Source organism: Capsicum annuum, chromosome 6, assembly GCF_002878395.1.
Source record: "Capsicum annuum cultivar UCD-10X-F1 chromosome 6, UCD10Xv1.1, whole genome shotgun sequence".
In the NCBI taxonomy this organism is placed as follows: domain Eukaryota; kingdom Viridiplantae; phylum Streptophyta; class Magnoliopsida; order Solanales; family Solanaceae; genus Capsicum; species Capsicum annuum.
The window spans coordinates 224162539-224179302 of NC_061116.1; the positions used below are offsets into that span (position 1 = coordinate 224162539).

The 16764-nt window shown below is 36.2% G+C and overlaps 1 protein-coding gene and 2 non-coding genes across 6 annotated transcripts; 2 read left to right on the top strand and 1 right to left on the bottom strand.

Annotated features, from left to right (window-relative positions):
- Positions 1–1719: 1719 nt before the first annotated feature.
- Positions 1720–1835, top strand: LOC124899950. Its single transcript, XR_007057500.1, has one exon. It is a non-coding gene; the product is annotated as a U5 spliceosomal RNA (small nuclear RNA).
- A 938-nt stretch (positions 1836–2773) lies between these two features.
- Positions 2774–2889, top strand: LOC124899953. Its single transcript, XR_007057504.1, has one exon. It is a non-coding gene; the product is annotated as a U5 spliceosomal RNA (small nuclear RNA).
- An 811-nt stretch (positions 2890–3700) lies between these two features.
- Positions 3701–6762, bottom strand: LOC107875458 (SAGA-associated factor 11). 4 transcript variants are annotated; one of them, XM_016722187.2, is made up of 4 exons: positions 6632–6762; positions 5051–5256; positions 4294–4605; positions 3701–4196 (listed from the first exon to the last, which is right to left on the bottom strand). In XM_016722187.2, exons 2-4 carry the CDS (start codon positions 5126–5128, stop codon positions 4017–4019), a joined length of 570 nt encoding a protein of 189 aa, XP_016577673.1. In that variant the 5' UTR covers positions 5129–5256; positions 6632–6762; the 3' UTR covers positions 3701–4016. The 4 variants fall into 4 exon arrangements, with proteins under 4 accessions (XP_016577673.1, XP_016577674.1, XP_016577675.1 ...); XM_016722188.2 differs by having other exon boundaries at positions 5145–5256; positions 6632–6759; XM_016722189.2 differs by having other exon boundaries at positions 5145–5256; positions 6594–6677.
- Between the last annotated feature and the right edge of the window lie 10002 nt (positions 6763–16764).

Below are 16764 nucleotides of genomic sequence, written 5' to 3' on the forward strand. Positions count from 1 at the left end.
ATCGGTTTGTTGGTTCGGTAAAACTTAATGTTTTATGATATTTTTTTAATCAAAGATTTTTATGGTTATTATATAAGTATAGATACAGCTAATTAGGTACATGCACATAATAAGTATAGATCGATAGAGTTAGATATACTATTCAGAATTCATTCTCTTTGTGCATGATAGTGATCGGTTGGTGAGTTTGGCAAGACCCATACAAAGTATCGTATTGTTTTATTTATTTTTTTTAAAAAATAGTTTTTATGTTTTCTTTGCTATCGTTCTTCCTTTTTTATAACTAATTGTGTCGATGGTCCTTCGAAAACAATCCACTGCTTCTATGATGTAGAGGTAAGGTTTATGTACACACCATACTCCTCAAACTCTATCTGTGTAATTTCACTAAATATATTATTATTGTTGCTGTATATCTGATTTGTCACAAAAGGAGTATCATCTATTCATCATTCAAGAAAACGATTGTTTGACCTCTTTCTTCCATTTTCCTTTTAAAGAGTGAAGCCAAAGAGACATATTAGGTAATAGTCATCTCATTTACTTTGTTTTTATGTAATTTTTTGTCTTTACACCTGAACAAGTTGTAGAGGCTCAAGTTTATATTGCAAACGCAACTTCATAGATCTAATTGGAGGATATATATATATATATATATATTCAAAGACTTAATTATTTATGAATTGTAAAAAATAAAAAAATTTACATAATCGAATCACTCATAGAATAATTTTAAGTAAATTTTAGAATAAATGAAATTGGTAACGTGTGGAAATAAATGAGATTGCATATTAAAACTGCGACCTAATTATTTATGAACTGTAAAAAAAAAATTACACAATCGAATCATTCATAGAATAATTTTAAGTAAATTTTAGAATAAATGAAATTGGTAACCTGTGGAAATAAATGAGATTGTATATTAAAACTGCTATAAAATATCTTTTACTTATATTTTTTAGTGTATATAACTAATATCGTTCCAAACATCAAGCAAGTTGACTTCTGTTTTTTGCACTGTATTAGAAGCTTTAGTACTTGCTACCAACTAGCATTGCTATCCAAGTGGTTCTTATTGGCAGTGTATTGCACATTATGGTGGAGTGATAAATATTTTATTATTTTAAATTAAAAATTTTGATTTCGAATTTTGAATTTAAAATTGTCTTTATTAGAAAGAATTTTATCCCAATAAAAGACTTCGGAGCGTGAAACTGAATTTATGTTTATTTATGTAATTGGAGTACTTGTACATAACATTATCGTAAGACATGTTTGAAGTCTCCAGAAGTACACAACCTCACAATTGTGTAAGTGTGTAAATATAACCCTTAAAACATTTGATTCAGGTTTGATGTTTGCTCATATGTTTCTCAATCTTACATATTTGATTGTCATTTTACGTTTGAATAACTTATTAGAGTTTAGACCAGAACACTGAATTAGAATGAGCGGTTTACCACCACATCGTTGCATACAAGGGGAGCTCGCTCGATTCACATATTGGTCCGGTCAAACATTATGGACTTCAGAATATGGGTCCTTCAAAGCCCTGGACTCGGCCCAATAGATTACAGAGCCCATATTAACAGGGTCCATAGTGGTATTTAATTGTATGAGACATGGTAAGAAGAAAGTCCCACATCGAAATTGGAGGCGAAGATGAGAGCAGCCGGAACGAGTATATAACTAGTTCCTTCTCTACCACATTACTCACGCAGCCACGCAATGCACACAAAGCGAACTATTCTTTCGCCTTTTACTAAAGAATACCGTGTGTGCGTTGCAAATAGTGGCATACGCCAATTTTTGGAGGGTTTCTCTTCATTGAGGATCCCAACACAGCTAGTTATAATTTTTCCCTGGGGATTTTGGGTAAACTCAAGCGTGTAATCTCAATGCTAACTTTCTCTTCCCACAGGAAAGTTGAATTATGCTTCAGTGGTCTGATGTGAGGCCACATTTCATCCGAAGTTGCTGTGCTATCAAATTTTATGCATATACTACCTTATTTGGAAATTTCTTGCTTTGTCAGCCTTAGGTATTATGTACTTCATCCATGATGTCTCAGAAAAAATCACATCAGTCTTTATTCTCCCCTTCAATTTTGTGATCAATCAAATGCCTTCGCATAATGTGATCAGTTCAATTGTAGTAATAGTGGAAGATTTCTATATTCCGCCACTCTATATAAAGCTTAAAAACTTGGTAGAACAGAACCCAAGAACTGATAATGAAGGCATTAACTTTAAACTAGAATGTTGAGACTCTCAGGTCTCCTTTACAATGTTTTTCATCTACTAAACTCGGGCTTCTGAAAGCCGATGCACAGCTGCTTCTCGGTGGCAGGATTTTAATTAAGGGCGTTTGAAAAATGATAACATAATGTCTAGGATTTGCACTTGAAACCTCAAGGTGAACCCCTTAAATCACTAAGCAAATCTGTCTTGTATTCTTGGTATTCAAAATCTAATATATATAGTATAACCTTTCGCTGAAGGAATTCGGATGAACACCCTGGATCCCATCTACATCGCCCTTGCTGCTTCTGCCAGCTCCCCTATGGATGCATGGGCCAAACCATGTTGTCCTCTATCTTCAAAATATGGTGCGTCAAATTAGTTCTGGACTCGGCCCAACAGATTACAGAGTTCATGTGCTATCTAATTGTTAAATGTGGTAAGAAGAGAATCCCACATCGAAAAGGAAGGTGAGGAAGAGAGCATCTTGAACGAATACATAAGCAGCTCCTCCTCCGCAAATCATCTCACGCAGCCACGCGATGCGCACATAGCGAACTATTCTTTCGCCTTTTACTAAAGAATACCGTGTGTGTGTCGCCAATAGTGGCATACGGCAATTTTTGGAGGGGTTCTCCTCACCGAGGATCCCAATAACTTGTAGTTACAAGATTTTGAGAAAGTATGGCTAAAGATTTGCGTATCTTGTGCTTCCACTGTTCTAAGCTAAAAGAATGTTTAAACCAAAAGCAGCACTGGATAAATGTTGCAGATGGGTTGAAGTCGTCGCTAGGTTGAGGAAGAATATGTTTCTACTATCGTAAAAACATGTGTCCAAGGGTAAATGGTGATATGATGTGAGACATTCAGGTGCAGCTAGCTCTAGTATTTACCTTTGGCCCTGTGCTCGAGGAGGCAATTCCCTCTCTTTTGGTTATGTAGTTATTTTTACTGTTTAAGTTATATTTCACACAGATATCATATTCATGAAATATGATTCACTTTCAAAATGTCTTAGCGGGTGAAGTGATAGACATGCATCATACAAAACTCTCTATCTAGTCCTCTTCAACGAGCCCTCTTTCTGTATGGTGATGGGGCTTCCAAATACATCGTAAGCTAAATCGGTGTTGCGTGATCGTATCCATGCGTGAACATATTTGGCTTGGCTGATGCAAAGAATATGATCCTATATTAGCTAATAGTAATGGTACATCTTGGCTGTATTAGTCCAATGGAGATTCTGCTAGTCACCTATAGGGCATCAAACTTTGTTGTGGAAATGAGGTGTTGTGCGAGTTATTACGGAATCTCAACTCTCATTTTAGTTTCTGAATCTTTTTACTTTTGTTATTTTCCCTTCTTATCTCTCTTTTATATTAAAGTTTTCTGGAGTTAGCAACCTTTTTCATACTTGAGAGTTATATTTCTGTCTTAAATGATTTCAACAGTAATGATCATGAGAAGAAAATTTCCTCTAAAAAGAGAAAAGAAAAGGTCTCCTATACAATGCTATAAGTTAGATCATCTACCAACCTCTGACATATGAAAGCCAGTGCGAACAAAACCATTTGTACGGGAAACCCATGTTTCATACAATTATTATCAAACCATACTGTGAGCAACATCTGCTTTGTAAACGAACTAGCATAGCAGCTTCCGCCAGCTCCCCTAAAGCACGACAGGTAAGGGGGAGGACGAAAGTCCCTAGCAGTCTTCTCTGTTCAATTCTCACCTGAAGATGAATCAGCCTCCAGCATTGAGTACAAGGCCAAATCACATCTCTTCTAAGGAGCCATTTGAGTATTCATGACCTGAAACACCAGAACTTCCATTTGGTAGTCGACTCGTGCTGGTGGGATTTGAATAAGGAGAATAGGTTGAAGCAGAGTTTCTTCGTGTATACCGGTTCTGAGCAGTGCTACTTCTTGTTGCCTTAAGACGGGCCTTCCTCCCCTGAGGCCAAGTGCATAGAAGTATTAACAGAAAATAATTTGGACCTCAACTAATGAGAGGTAATTTGAGACTGGGTACTGAAATGAGAAAGATATACCTTCCCCATGCATTTCTCCAAGTGAGGAGCAAATCGCCCAGCCATGATGGATCGGCCACAATTCATACATTCAAATATTTCATTTGCAACAGGAGGATGGGTTTGCCCAAATATGTCTACAATGTATTTGCCATTTGTTTCACTACTGTTGCTAGGATCAGCTACCCTTGCCCGAGCTTGTGCAGACAACCGAAGTTCTTCCTCTTCTTCTTCTAAATTACGATCAAGGCCTAGTTTCGTTATGCGGTGACACTCAGATGCAACATCCATAATGATTGAATCAAGAAGCTCATCAAAAACGTGAGCAGACAACTGATCACAAAGCAGACTCACAGTTACATATCAACAAGACAAGCAACAACAACAACAAATCCAATGTAATCCCACGGTGAAGTCTGGGCCCTGGGGAGAGTATTGTTTATGTAGACCCCTACGATGAAGGTATAGACGACGTTTCCGATGATCAACAAGATAAGCCAGTAGTAGAAGACAGTAAAATCACCCATATACAAAATATACTGACTGTGAGCATACAACATAGGGAACTAAGCTTAAGTAAGGAGTGTCACACCCCTGCCTCCAACCCACCACCCTTAGTTACCAATGGGAAGAAAGACAGGAACATGCGATATCCAGAAATAACAAAACCTATATGCAATCAATAGAAAAAGCTGGGAAAGACGAGAACAAACATGCTTGCCCACACGAAGAAGAAACAGTAGAGTCAAATATTAGCAAGATTCTCCTAATTAATTACCTTCAGAAAGAACTGAAGCATACAATTCTCTATAGCAATTAAGCAAGAAAACCAGTAAACATAAGTTACTGGTTTCATTTAAGATGTGGATAACCTGTGGTTGAGAGACATTATTCTCATTTGGTGCGGACATGAGTCTTCCCTCAGAAATCAATGAACAATAAAATCCACACCAAAAGGTTAGGTAGAGGAACAAAACCTGCAACCTAGATAGACAACAACAGAACATGATTGAGAAGAGAATAGGAGAAAAATATAAATAAATAACAACAACTATACCTCAGTCCCAAACAAGTTGAATTCGTGATTTTCACAAGTTAATATGTCTAAAGGAAAAAAAAAAAGTCCAAATTGAGCTGATTATGTCATCTTCTTGATTTTATATATACATACTATACAAAAAATGAAAATACAATCTTAACGAACAAATGGATTCGTGATTGTATTGGGTAAAATTGGATTGAGTACGTGGCAGCAGGCGTAAGGAAATAAGGTCTAGAGAAGGCAAGGAGAAACTGGCAAGATTGGTCTTCTGGAGAATTACCCCCGAAGACGCGAGAGACGTCTCCACTGGGAACAAGTAAAGAACGTACGACTGGAGAGGAAGGAATCGTGTTCCAATGACGTGGCCAAAGGAACAGAAAGGACAGATATGCGGATATTATCGTACAAATCACCTGAGCATGACAGGGAATATTGGCTGGCACCATTAATGGCATTACCACATTGGCTCAAGTGGAGCTTTCCTATTAGCTGATGTCTCACCCTTGTAACCTCTAAATAGTTTATTTTCTACATTCATAAGGGCATTCTGCCAGGGGTCTATGGGAAACAGCCTCTCTACTTCATCTGAAGTAGTGAAGTAGTGGTATGGACTACGTACACATTACCCTCCCCAGACCCCACTTTGTGGGAATACACATACACTGGGTATGTTGTTGTGGTTGTATTCGTAAGGGCATTCTGATTCCAAGCAATAGAACAACACTATACCTACATACTTGAGCTCCAAGTCTTCATTGTTTACTAAGTCTTTATTTCCTTAGCATTCATCACAGAAAATCGGGACCAGACCTAACACTAACGTCTCCGGGCTTAACATAGCATTCATAACATTGTCAAAGCCTAAAGGTTCATACAATTCTCTCTCTCTCCTTACTTATTATTTTTACTTTCGATTATCACAATATCCAACTCCTAATAACCAAATCTAACGAGTTAAGCTAAGATGGGTATCCTTGACCTCACAAAATTTTTAACTGTACCATTTTTCCAGTAAACAGTGATTTGAAGATATCCTAACACATTACACACATGGTTCACCTCATGCAAACTAATTTATTCAGCTAAATTTCATTCCGATTAATTTAGAAATAATTAATTAATCAATCAATTGCACCTCAATTATAAACTAATTTATACAGACTGGCTGTTCCATTCGAGCCCAATTAGAATCTAATTTTTTCAAAAGTTATAGTGACAAATTAACTATCAACAATTAAATCCCTACCAAATATAGTAATCAAAATACAAAAATACTTACAGATCGAAATTCAACAGAAAAGGATTGGGGTTTTGTACCTGATTTGTTTCCCTTTCTCTGTGTATCTGATGGCTTCTCTTTGGGAAGAGGGGCAAAACGGAAAATGGGCTTCGGTGTTCGGGTCGATCTCTACGGGGCTATGTGAACTGCTAAGCGGTAATGATAAGGTATTGGCCCATTTGGGCCTAGTAGCAATTATAGGACTTGTTTGGCCATGAATCACTATTCACTTTTTTTTTTAAAATAATTATTTCACTTTATTTGTAAAATAGTGTTTGGCTATGAATATTTGAAATTTGAAAAATAATTAAAAACTTCTTTTCACTTTTTTTTTCAAAAAATTCTAATTTATTTAATTTTCATTAATAGCCTCATTTAAATTATATTTTATGGTCAAATTATATCATATATTTTTTTTTTAAAAAATAAATTCTAAATATTGATGGCAAAGTTATGGTAAAACACAACTCCAAATTTAAGTTTAAAAATTTCAAATAAAATGATTTTTTGTTTCATACCCAAACGACTACTTAAGCGTGAGTTGTCACATTTTCAGTCAAAATATTTCGAAGTATGCTTATTTTGATTCTTTAAATATAATTTTGAGTATATTTAATTTCTTAAATTTATTAGAACATTTGATTCAATTAATGAACTTAAATCTGACGTGACTATCAAAAAATGTGATAAGAGGAAGAGACTATTAAGTAAATCCAGATGATTGATCTCAATTTTTTTTTTTTTCAAAAACTAAGAAAATATAAATTGATCAAGTTTGCTTAATTTATTTTTAAAAATAATGTTTTGATAAAAGAAGCAATCGAGCTCAATTGATTTTTTGAAATGATCTCATTTTAAAATAAAATCAATGGAACCCTTTTATTATACTGAAAATATTTTTGTGGAATATCTAAATGATCGAACTTAGTCTAATTTTTTTGTGTTCCCAAATTTTTTTTATCAAAAAGATCGACCAAGGTATTAAATAAATTGAGTCAGTCGATTTTTTTTTTTTTCATTTTTTAGCAGTGCTTTTTGATTATCACTTAGTTCTTAAGTCTATAATGCTAGTTAACCAAATTTGCTCAATTTTAGTAAATTTAAAGGATTAAAAATGCTCTCAAATTTAGATTTGAAAAATTAAAATAAGTTTATATTTAAATAAGTTCAATCTTCAGATATTATTCAAGAATTTCACTTAATTCGACGCATGTGACACTATTTCAACTTGTTATTCTACAAAATATTTTAGTAAAGTTTCACGAGAAAGGAATAAAAAGTTCATTCTATTTATTTGAGCTAGCCTCGTGGAATAATGGCAAGAATCTCTCCATCTCATCTTCTTTGTATAAATGATCTGCTCAATTAATTGGAGAATATCATAATATTACTTCAAAGTGTGATTTTATAGTTATTTTCCTTATATGTCTTATTTTTTAAAATTTATTATGTGGCTCTTTCGACATTAACGTACAAAGCCGAGTGGTTGAAAAACAAAATTCCTCAACATGGCTGGTAGAATCACTCTAGCTAAAGCCCCCCTTAGCAGCATGCCAAACCACATCATGCAATACATCATCCTCTCCAGTAAAATTCTCAAAAACATTGACACAATTCAAAGAAATTTTATTTGGGATACCACTAATGAGAAGAAAAAAATGCATCTTATCTCCCGGAAGAAAGTTACCCTCCCAAAACTAAGGGAGAATTGGACATCCAAAAGGCTATTCTTAAAAACAATTCCATCATCATGAGCCTAGCCTAAAGATTCATCAAAAACCCTTCCAACCTGTGGGTGCAAGTCCTTAGAGCAAAATACAGTAATGATGGGATGAAAGGTCACCCAAATGCCTCCAGAACTTGGAAAAGCCTCATGAGGAATTGAGTGTACTGCAAAGAAACTTGTACTTGGAGTGTCTCACAGGGTAATAGGGTTAAGTTTTGGACTGATAAATAGATTCCCCACCAACACTCCCTTAGTAATATTATCCAGGGTCCCCTTTGATAGATTAAACTATCAAACACACGAAATTGACACTAAAGATGTAAAAATCAGCAAGCACATAAAGAGAAAAACAACACACTAGAAGGAGATGAAGAAGAAGTATTGCATAAACATAAAGATAGTAGAGAGACCCTTACTCCTACCAAGTGAATAACACAAGAAGGTGTTACAAACCTTCAAACACACAACACCAATAGAAGCTCAAACCACTCTCTTAGGTGACCCAAAGGACTCACACTTCCTCAAGCACATATTTCTTGCCAAATTATCCAAAACAAGTGAAAACCAACTTTCAATTGCTATTAGGATTTCAAGTTTCAATTTTAGGCTAATAACTACAAGACTAAAGCTACAAAATATGAATAATATTCAATGTCATCAAAAGGCCCATGAAAAGAGAAGTAAAATGGTCTATTTATATTATTACATTCAATGAACAAAAATGCCCTTAATGAGAGAGGGAATTGGGGCGCCTCTTGAGGGTTACTTTGGAGGGTAAAATGTCTTCAATGCCCTTCACTTGAGTCGCCTCTTGAGTGTACAAGTTCCCCTCCTTCCTTCTCTTGACCAAAGCTTCAAAATACTCCAAAAAGTCTTTAATTGCTTGCTAATTTCGAAGCCTTAACCCTTTGATAATACCTTGTACTATTGGTGTTCCTTCTGCTTGTATCATCCTCACCATATTAAAGGAATTTGTCCTCAACTTCAAATCTTGCAAAAACCAAAGAGAGAGCAAAACAAACACACAATCCTTTTTGTAGGAGGGTTAGTATTAGTACCACACTCATATCCCCAACCCGTGGTTGCTCACACTTGGCATACACCCACATATCCTTGGTATTTGACATAAAAAGCTTAGCATAAAGGATACCAAAGACATGAATAGCATCAATATAAAAAATAAGTAAGCATGACCAGCAACTATAACCTTCACATCTCAAGAGTATTTCGGGGTCAAATGGGAGCAAAAGATAAGGGTTTAAGCCGAGATGGCCCACTCCTTTCACTAAGTTACCAAGCCCACAATCATTCAAGGCATTACTCACCACTAGGACAAACACAAGACCACTATGAACAAGATTAATAGCATGACTATCATTACATAAATTTAAAGAACCATGTTCAATATCAAAACCATCATTACTAGCATCAACACTAACTTGAAAGTTTTCAATCACACTAGTCTCATATTCAAGTAGTGAGCTAATCTTAGGTGCACATGGTTTATTATACATATCAAGAGAGCTAACAAGAGAAGAAACATGCACACCTACATCAAGAAATTCCAAAACCTCTACATAAGGAATCACATGACAATAATTTAAGCTCAAGAAAATATAGGGAATAACATTATTACCTCGGTTGTACTAGGACAGTCCACTTTTTTTAAGATCTCGGCCAAGGGTGTTTTGAGGCCACTTTCATGTGAGATTTCTTGTTGATCCTTCTTTGATAAATCATGAGCTTGAACCTGCAAATAAGAAGAATCAAGGCTAGGTAAAATGCTAGCCTTTGAGTTAGTAAGTATCAAGGGACCTTTGTAGGCAAGTCCTACAAACAAAGTTGTCTTCCATTTTCCCTTCTCACAATCCGAAACCTCCCCTCTCTTTTTATTCTTTCTTTTCTTATCCAACTTTTTGGTTTTCTCTTGGATTTCATTCACACTAGATGGTGGAAGAGGGAGAAGAGTGAACTTTTGGCCACTATGCACAAAGGTGTACCTATTAGAGCTTTCATCATGTATAGTGTGCCTATCAAATTGCCAAGGCCTTCTTATACAAGAAGCACAAGGGAAACACGAAACAAACACTAAATTAGTCCACAAGTTTGAAGAACTGAGGATCCCTTTGGTGACCACTCTCGAATTCACTACAACAACAATGAAAACACAATAACAACAAGATATTGAAGGAGTAAATACATCAAAACAACAACAATATGGCGAGATGGATAACCATAACAAGCTACGAACAACACACAGTTTTACTAACAAGAGATAGAAACGGTTACAAGAACACAAACTATTACAAAATTACAATAAAAGTAAAGGGATAGTTAGATAGACTTAATGAAGGTATAATCTTAAGAACCCAAGAGCATATTCCAATCTTGTACCCTTAACACTACACATAACGTTCACCTATCTCTTACGAAGACAGAAGGTCAGAATATACCTCCCAAGAATCACGTTTCCAAGCCATGAGATCAACAAGAGTGATTTCACACTCTCTATGCCTAATTTTGGTTTCGGTGACTCAAGGAGAGAAGACTTATGTTTCTTTGTGTTTCAAGACTTACAACATCATTAAAAATCTAAGTATGAAATCCCTACAATGTTCTATTTATACTAGGTTACAAATAAAATACAAACTATCCAAAATGCCCTTTTAAGAGCTAGGCTCCCTTCAAGTGTATTTAGGGGCTGCCTTGTTGTGTTCCAAGGCTCTTCTTTACATTCCAAGTGTGAGAATATGGTCGGTTTGGTGTGTTTTAAGTCCTTCACTCGCACACTCCAAGCCCCGGGTTCATTACATTCTCACATGCGTCCATCTTCGTGGTTGTACTTGTATCATCCCCCCCTCCTTAAAAAGGATTCGACCTCGAATCCATGCCTTGCAAAATCAAAGAGAGACAAACAAGCACACTTCCTCATGGTATGAGGGTTAGGATTAGCAAAAATAAACAATAATGGTATGCACTAAAAATACTCAAAACAGCCCACACCAAAAAAAAGAAACCGAGGACCCTTTGAGTTCAAGTCTCGACAAATCTTGACATGCCAAGGTGGTTCATATTTGACATATAACCAAGAGTTCTTAGTGTTAAACATTATGAAGCCATCGACAAATTCACCAAGGACTTGGCTATGATAAGCACCCAAAAGAAACACACCACCTAAGCCGAGAGTAAATCTTCCCCACCTTAAGATGGCACCGGGATCAAATGGGAAGAGTGGTCATAGACATGGGTCTAAACAACACACCCATTTCCCGTAGTCTTTACCACAACCATACGACCTACTCTCTACATTGGCATACATATCATCATAAGTAAAGAGAGAGTAGAGAAAGGTGGCACTCAATTCTGCTTCAACTATGGTGTCCTCGGAAAATCCACACAAAGTAGAAGAAGAAGTAGTTTCCAAGACCACACATTCCTTACCCTTAAGAGTACTCCCATCTTCCAAGAAGAGATTTCCATCTTTAGGAGGAATGTTGTCACACCATAGTGGGTTAACATATATGCTATAGATTCCAAGGCAAGCTATACCATCAGTTTCACCACTAGGTCTATTAGGAGTGTTTAAACTATCTTCAAACAAGACATTATACCTAAAGAGTGAATGATCTAACCCACGGACAGATTTAGAACTTTCACTCTCTAAGGAATTATTATCAAGTTCCAAAGATATGTCAAGCACACGATTAATCCTATGAGCCAATCAAATATTAGAATCCTTACAACAACATAGGCTCACGAGTTTACTCCTTTTTTCTTGACCAACATTTTTAAATTCTTTACTCACTTAAGACTCATTAATCATATCACACATATTCTCAAGTGGTGGGTAGGTTTTACACACAAGTTGATCAACATAATTTTCATACGACAATGTACTTTCATTCAACACAATAGCTTCAACACTAGGTGGACACAAATCGATCTTACTAGAAGAGTCGATTCGGTCATTTATAGGATCAATTAGTGTATCCACTCGTACAATATTTACATTATCTACAAGTGGTAAGAAATCAATATACTCATACGTAAGTAAGCTACTACTCACACTCAATGGCTTATTAGTCACATGTTCATCATCCACATGTACCAAAGTATAAGAGATAGCTATTTTACATTGACGTTCATGAGTATGTTCATCTTTACCTTGGTGTGAAAGTCCTTCACAAGTTTGGGAAGCAACTTCCTTCGGGAATATCTCACCGCAAGGTGTTTGGACCTTGGGTTTTAGATTTGTTGGGATAAGTGTGGATACCAATTGGCGTAGCCTTTCAACATGCCATTTCATGTCTTCAATATTATTGGTGATGCGGTCAAACATGACATCAATATTGGTGGAAGCCATGGTACCTAAAAGAAAAGATAACAATGAACAACAAAACAAACAAACTTGTTAGCTCAAAAATGCCTCACCACACTCTCACTCTCAATTTTTACCTCACACTTGGTTTCACAAATGTTGAAAGCTAGCTTGTACTTCATGAGTGATTGAGGGAGGAGTTCACCTTGGTTCGGAATAGATTTTCATTTGAGTTGACTCAAAGAAAATTTGCTTACGTATTTGAACCAACAAGATACAATGAATTCACAAAACAGAAAAGCACACAAAGAACGTTAACACAAACAAACGGACATAAAACTAATTTACAATCTAGTAGGAGTTTACTAGCTTGTCAATTAGCATTCAGACCAATCAAACGAAACTACGGAATAATAAAAAGAAACTAAGAAAATCTAAAATTTGAGCCAAAATTATTGCGTGAACAGTAACAATGATGACGTGGAAACATGTAATTGGTTGCGGTTTCTAACAATTTTTGTTGTCCAATCTCAAGTCTTGGTCAATTTACAATTTAGGAATTGGTGGAATTTGTTTTAAGGAGGGAAATTAAAACAATTCTTGGAGCCATTTCAAATTCAAGTTTTCAAGACTTTGACTTTCTTGTACTTCTCCTTATAACATAGACCCTTGTTTTATGGAAAGTTGGTGGAAAGTGGTTGAGATGTGATTGACTATTTGATGAGTGATGGTAGGTCTTTCAAGACTAACAAAACTTTTCACCCCTTTTTCCTTCACCTTTATAGATCTAATGTTCACTTTATATTAACAAGCTATGAGGATTGTGAAGAACTTCAAGAACAACATCAACAATCACCAAGAACAACCACAACAATCTCCAAAAATACCACAATTTTCACATGGCCAACTTCTAATTTTCACAATACAATATCTTCAACACTTGGCCAAGACAACTACAATTTCAACAAAATGGTTCTTAGGCCACCAATGAACAACAATATCACGTGGACAAGATTAGAACAACAATAAGATGAAGACCACAAGGCCAAAATAGTCCACCACAATAATGTTTCAACAACAATTCGACCAAGCCCTATGTTCACGAAAACAACATCAACAATCTAAGCTCAAACTTAGATTTAGACTCAAGAGTGTTAAAGATAAAGAAAAATAACACTAGAAACAACAAAAGAAGTAAAAATATCGGCCAAGACACAACAATAACACAATTTCGGCCAAGAATACAAAATGGACACATTTGCTTCTTTTTGATTTTTCAGTTTTCTAACACATTTTTTTTAAATTTTCTATCAAGAAAGCCCAAGATTGATCTTGTAGGAAAAATATCAAGCCATGATTTGATGCCAAATGATACAATAAGCACAAGGTAAACACGAAACAAACACTAAATTAGTCCACAAGTTTGAAGAACCGAGGTCCCCTTTGGTGACCACTCTCGGATTCACTACAACAACAACAAGATATTGAAGGTGTAAATACACCAAAACAACAATAATATGGCGAGATGGACAATAATAACAAGATAGGAACAACACATGGGTTTTACTAACAAGAGATAGAAATGGTTACAAGAACACAAACTACTACAAGATTATAATAAAAGTAAAGGGATAGTTAGATAGACTTAATGAAGGTATAATCTTAAGAACCCAAGAGCATATTCCACTCTTGGACCCTTAACACTACACACAATGTTCACCTATCTCTTACGAATACACAAGTTTGGAATCCACCTCCCAAGCATCACGTTTCCAAGCCATGAGATCGATAAAAGTGATTTCACACTCTCTATGCCTAATTTTGGTTTTGGTGCCTCAAGGAGAGAGGACTTGTGTTTATTTGTGTTTCAAGACTTACAACATCATGAATAATCTAAGTCTAAAAGCCCTACAATATTCTATTTATACTAGGTTACAAATAAAATACAAAATGTCCAAAATGCCCTTTAAGAGCTAGGCTCCCTTCAAGTGTATTTAGGGGTAGACTTGTTGTGTTCCAAGGCTCCTCTTTACACTCCAAGTGTGAGAATAGGGTTGGTTTGGTGTGTTTTAAGTCCTTCACTCGCACACTTCAAGCCCCGGGTTCATTACATTCTCACATGCGTCCATCTTCGTGGTTGTACTTGTATCACCTTCCCAAAAATATGTGACATGCTTGCATAGGGATTACATCACATAAAAATTTATCATGATAATTCCCTATCTTGAATCTAATCACACATTGTCATTTGACCTTCAATTCACCACACTTTTTTAACTATTGAAGCTTGTATGGATTCGTGTGAGGGATAATGGCTAGTTTCAAGTGGTCAACCAAGTTGACACTAGCGATATTCACATAACTCCCACTATCTATTATCATTGAACACAAACTTCTTTTAATAAGACACTTGGTATGAAAGAGGTTCTCTCTTTGATCATCCAAGACCTTACTAAACAAAGTTCTCCTAACAATATAACTAGGCACATCATATTCTCATTCACAAGGCAATATATCTTATTCACTACCCTCACCTTTAACTTCGGGTTCCATGAACTCTCCATCTTGAGAGTTGTCATCATTCTCCTAAATTTCCAACTCCACTTTTTCACCAATATAATATAACTTCCCCTCTCTTAGAATCACATTAACTCGGTTAGGGCTCTCACTTGCCTTATGACCCTAACCTTGACACTTAAAACATTGTAAACCCTTAGATGAGGGAGGAAGGGCATTCGGATTCACCTCCAACTTTGGAGGTTGATATGACACTTGCTTGGTTGAGAAGAAGAAGAAGATGTAGAAGATTTGTTCTTGTTCCAACCTGAAATCAAAGGACTTACCTCTTTGTTTCTTGTCTAACCCGAACCTTGTTGTTCTTTAAGCTTATAAGCCGACCTTTCTTTGTTCTCCTTTTCAATCTCCATGGCCGCTTAGAAGACTTCAACCACGGTTCCAAACTTGTGAAGAGTCAAATGGGAGGATATGTCCTTATTTAACCTAACCTTGAAGCAGATAACATCATGTTGCACTTGTTCATCTCTATGGTCAAGTTTCAAGACAAGTTGCTGAAATTCATCATAATAGGCCATAACACTCTTGCTTCCTTACTTTAGATTGTAAATCTTGGCAAGACGCTCATGCCTATAATGCTTTGGGACGTATCTTTCTCTCATAACTCTCTTTAACATCTCCCAAGGAGGTGGTTGGCCATCAATCAACACATCATCAAATCTTTGGTGTAATCCCACCAAGTGTTTGCATATCCTTCAAAGTGAGCAGTAGCATAACAACTTTTGTTTTCTTCGAAAAGGTCATTCACTTGAAAAATCTTTTCCCAAGCGGATTCCCAAGCTAAGTACACTTTAGGATCACTCTCACCTTTGAAAATTAGAATGCCAACCTTGATTGAATTAATGCTAATGTCTTAAATTCTTGGTTGATCACCATGCCCATGCCCTGTATCTTGCCCTCAGAATCTACCATAAGGTCCCCTTTGTTCATATCTTCCCCTCTCTCCCTCATCAACCAATAATCATCATAAGAAACTTCATATCCTTTTTGATCTCTTCTACCATAATCCTTAATTTGGATGGGTTGGTTTCGGATTTGAGGCATTTGGGAAGTGGGTTTGGTCTTTGATTATGTGGTACTTGAACTTGAGGCATTGGGGGTGGTGGATGGCAAGGTCTTTGGTCCATGGGATTTGGCATTTGGTAAGTGGTATTTTATGGAGGTATTTGGTTCACATTTGGTGGTGGAGTTTGAGTTCCAAGTCCCTCTTATTGGACTTGGTTCATTTATTGATGTAGTGGCCTTTGTAGGGTTCGATTAGGAGAGGTTTGGGATAGGTTTAATGGCTGGTTTTGTGAAACTCTTGGAGGGTTAAGCATTTGGTGGAGGGTTTCGGGTGTTATAATCATGGAAGAGTTATTGGCTTGGACACTAGAGGATGCATGGTAGGGATTAGGAGTAGAAGGTTGTGAGTTCCTCCTACTTTCAACACAATCAAGCCTTCCACTAATAGTGGAAATTTCACCCTTCATAGTCACCATTTCACCCCTCATAGCATCCACATTACTTCTCAAGGCATCATTATCATTCTTCACTTTCCTCCTCAAGGCATC

Bases quoted from the DNA above. Each gene is read 5' to 3' on its own strand.
- LOC107875458 (XM_016722187.2), bottom strand. From the start codon at position 5,128: ATGAAACCAGTAACTTATGTTTACTGGTTTTCTTGCTTAATTGCTATA. The intron at 4,606-5,050 runs GTAATTAATTAG...CTTTGTGATCAG, and splicing joins TGCTTCAGTTCTTTCTGAAG to TTGTCTGCTCACGTTTTTGA. The intron at 4,197-4,293 runs GTATATCTTTCT...ACTTGGCCTCAG, and splicing joins TGGAGAAATGCATGGGGAAG to GGGAGGAAGGCCCGTCTTAA.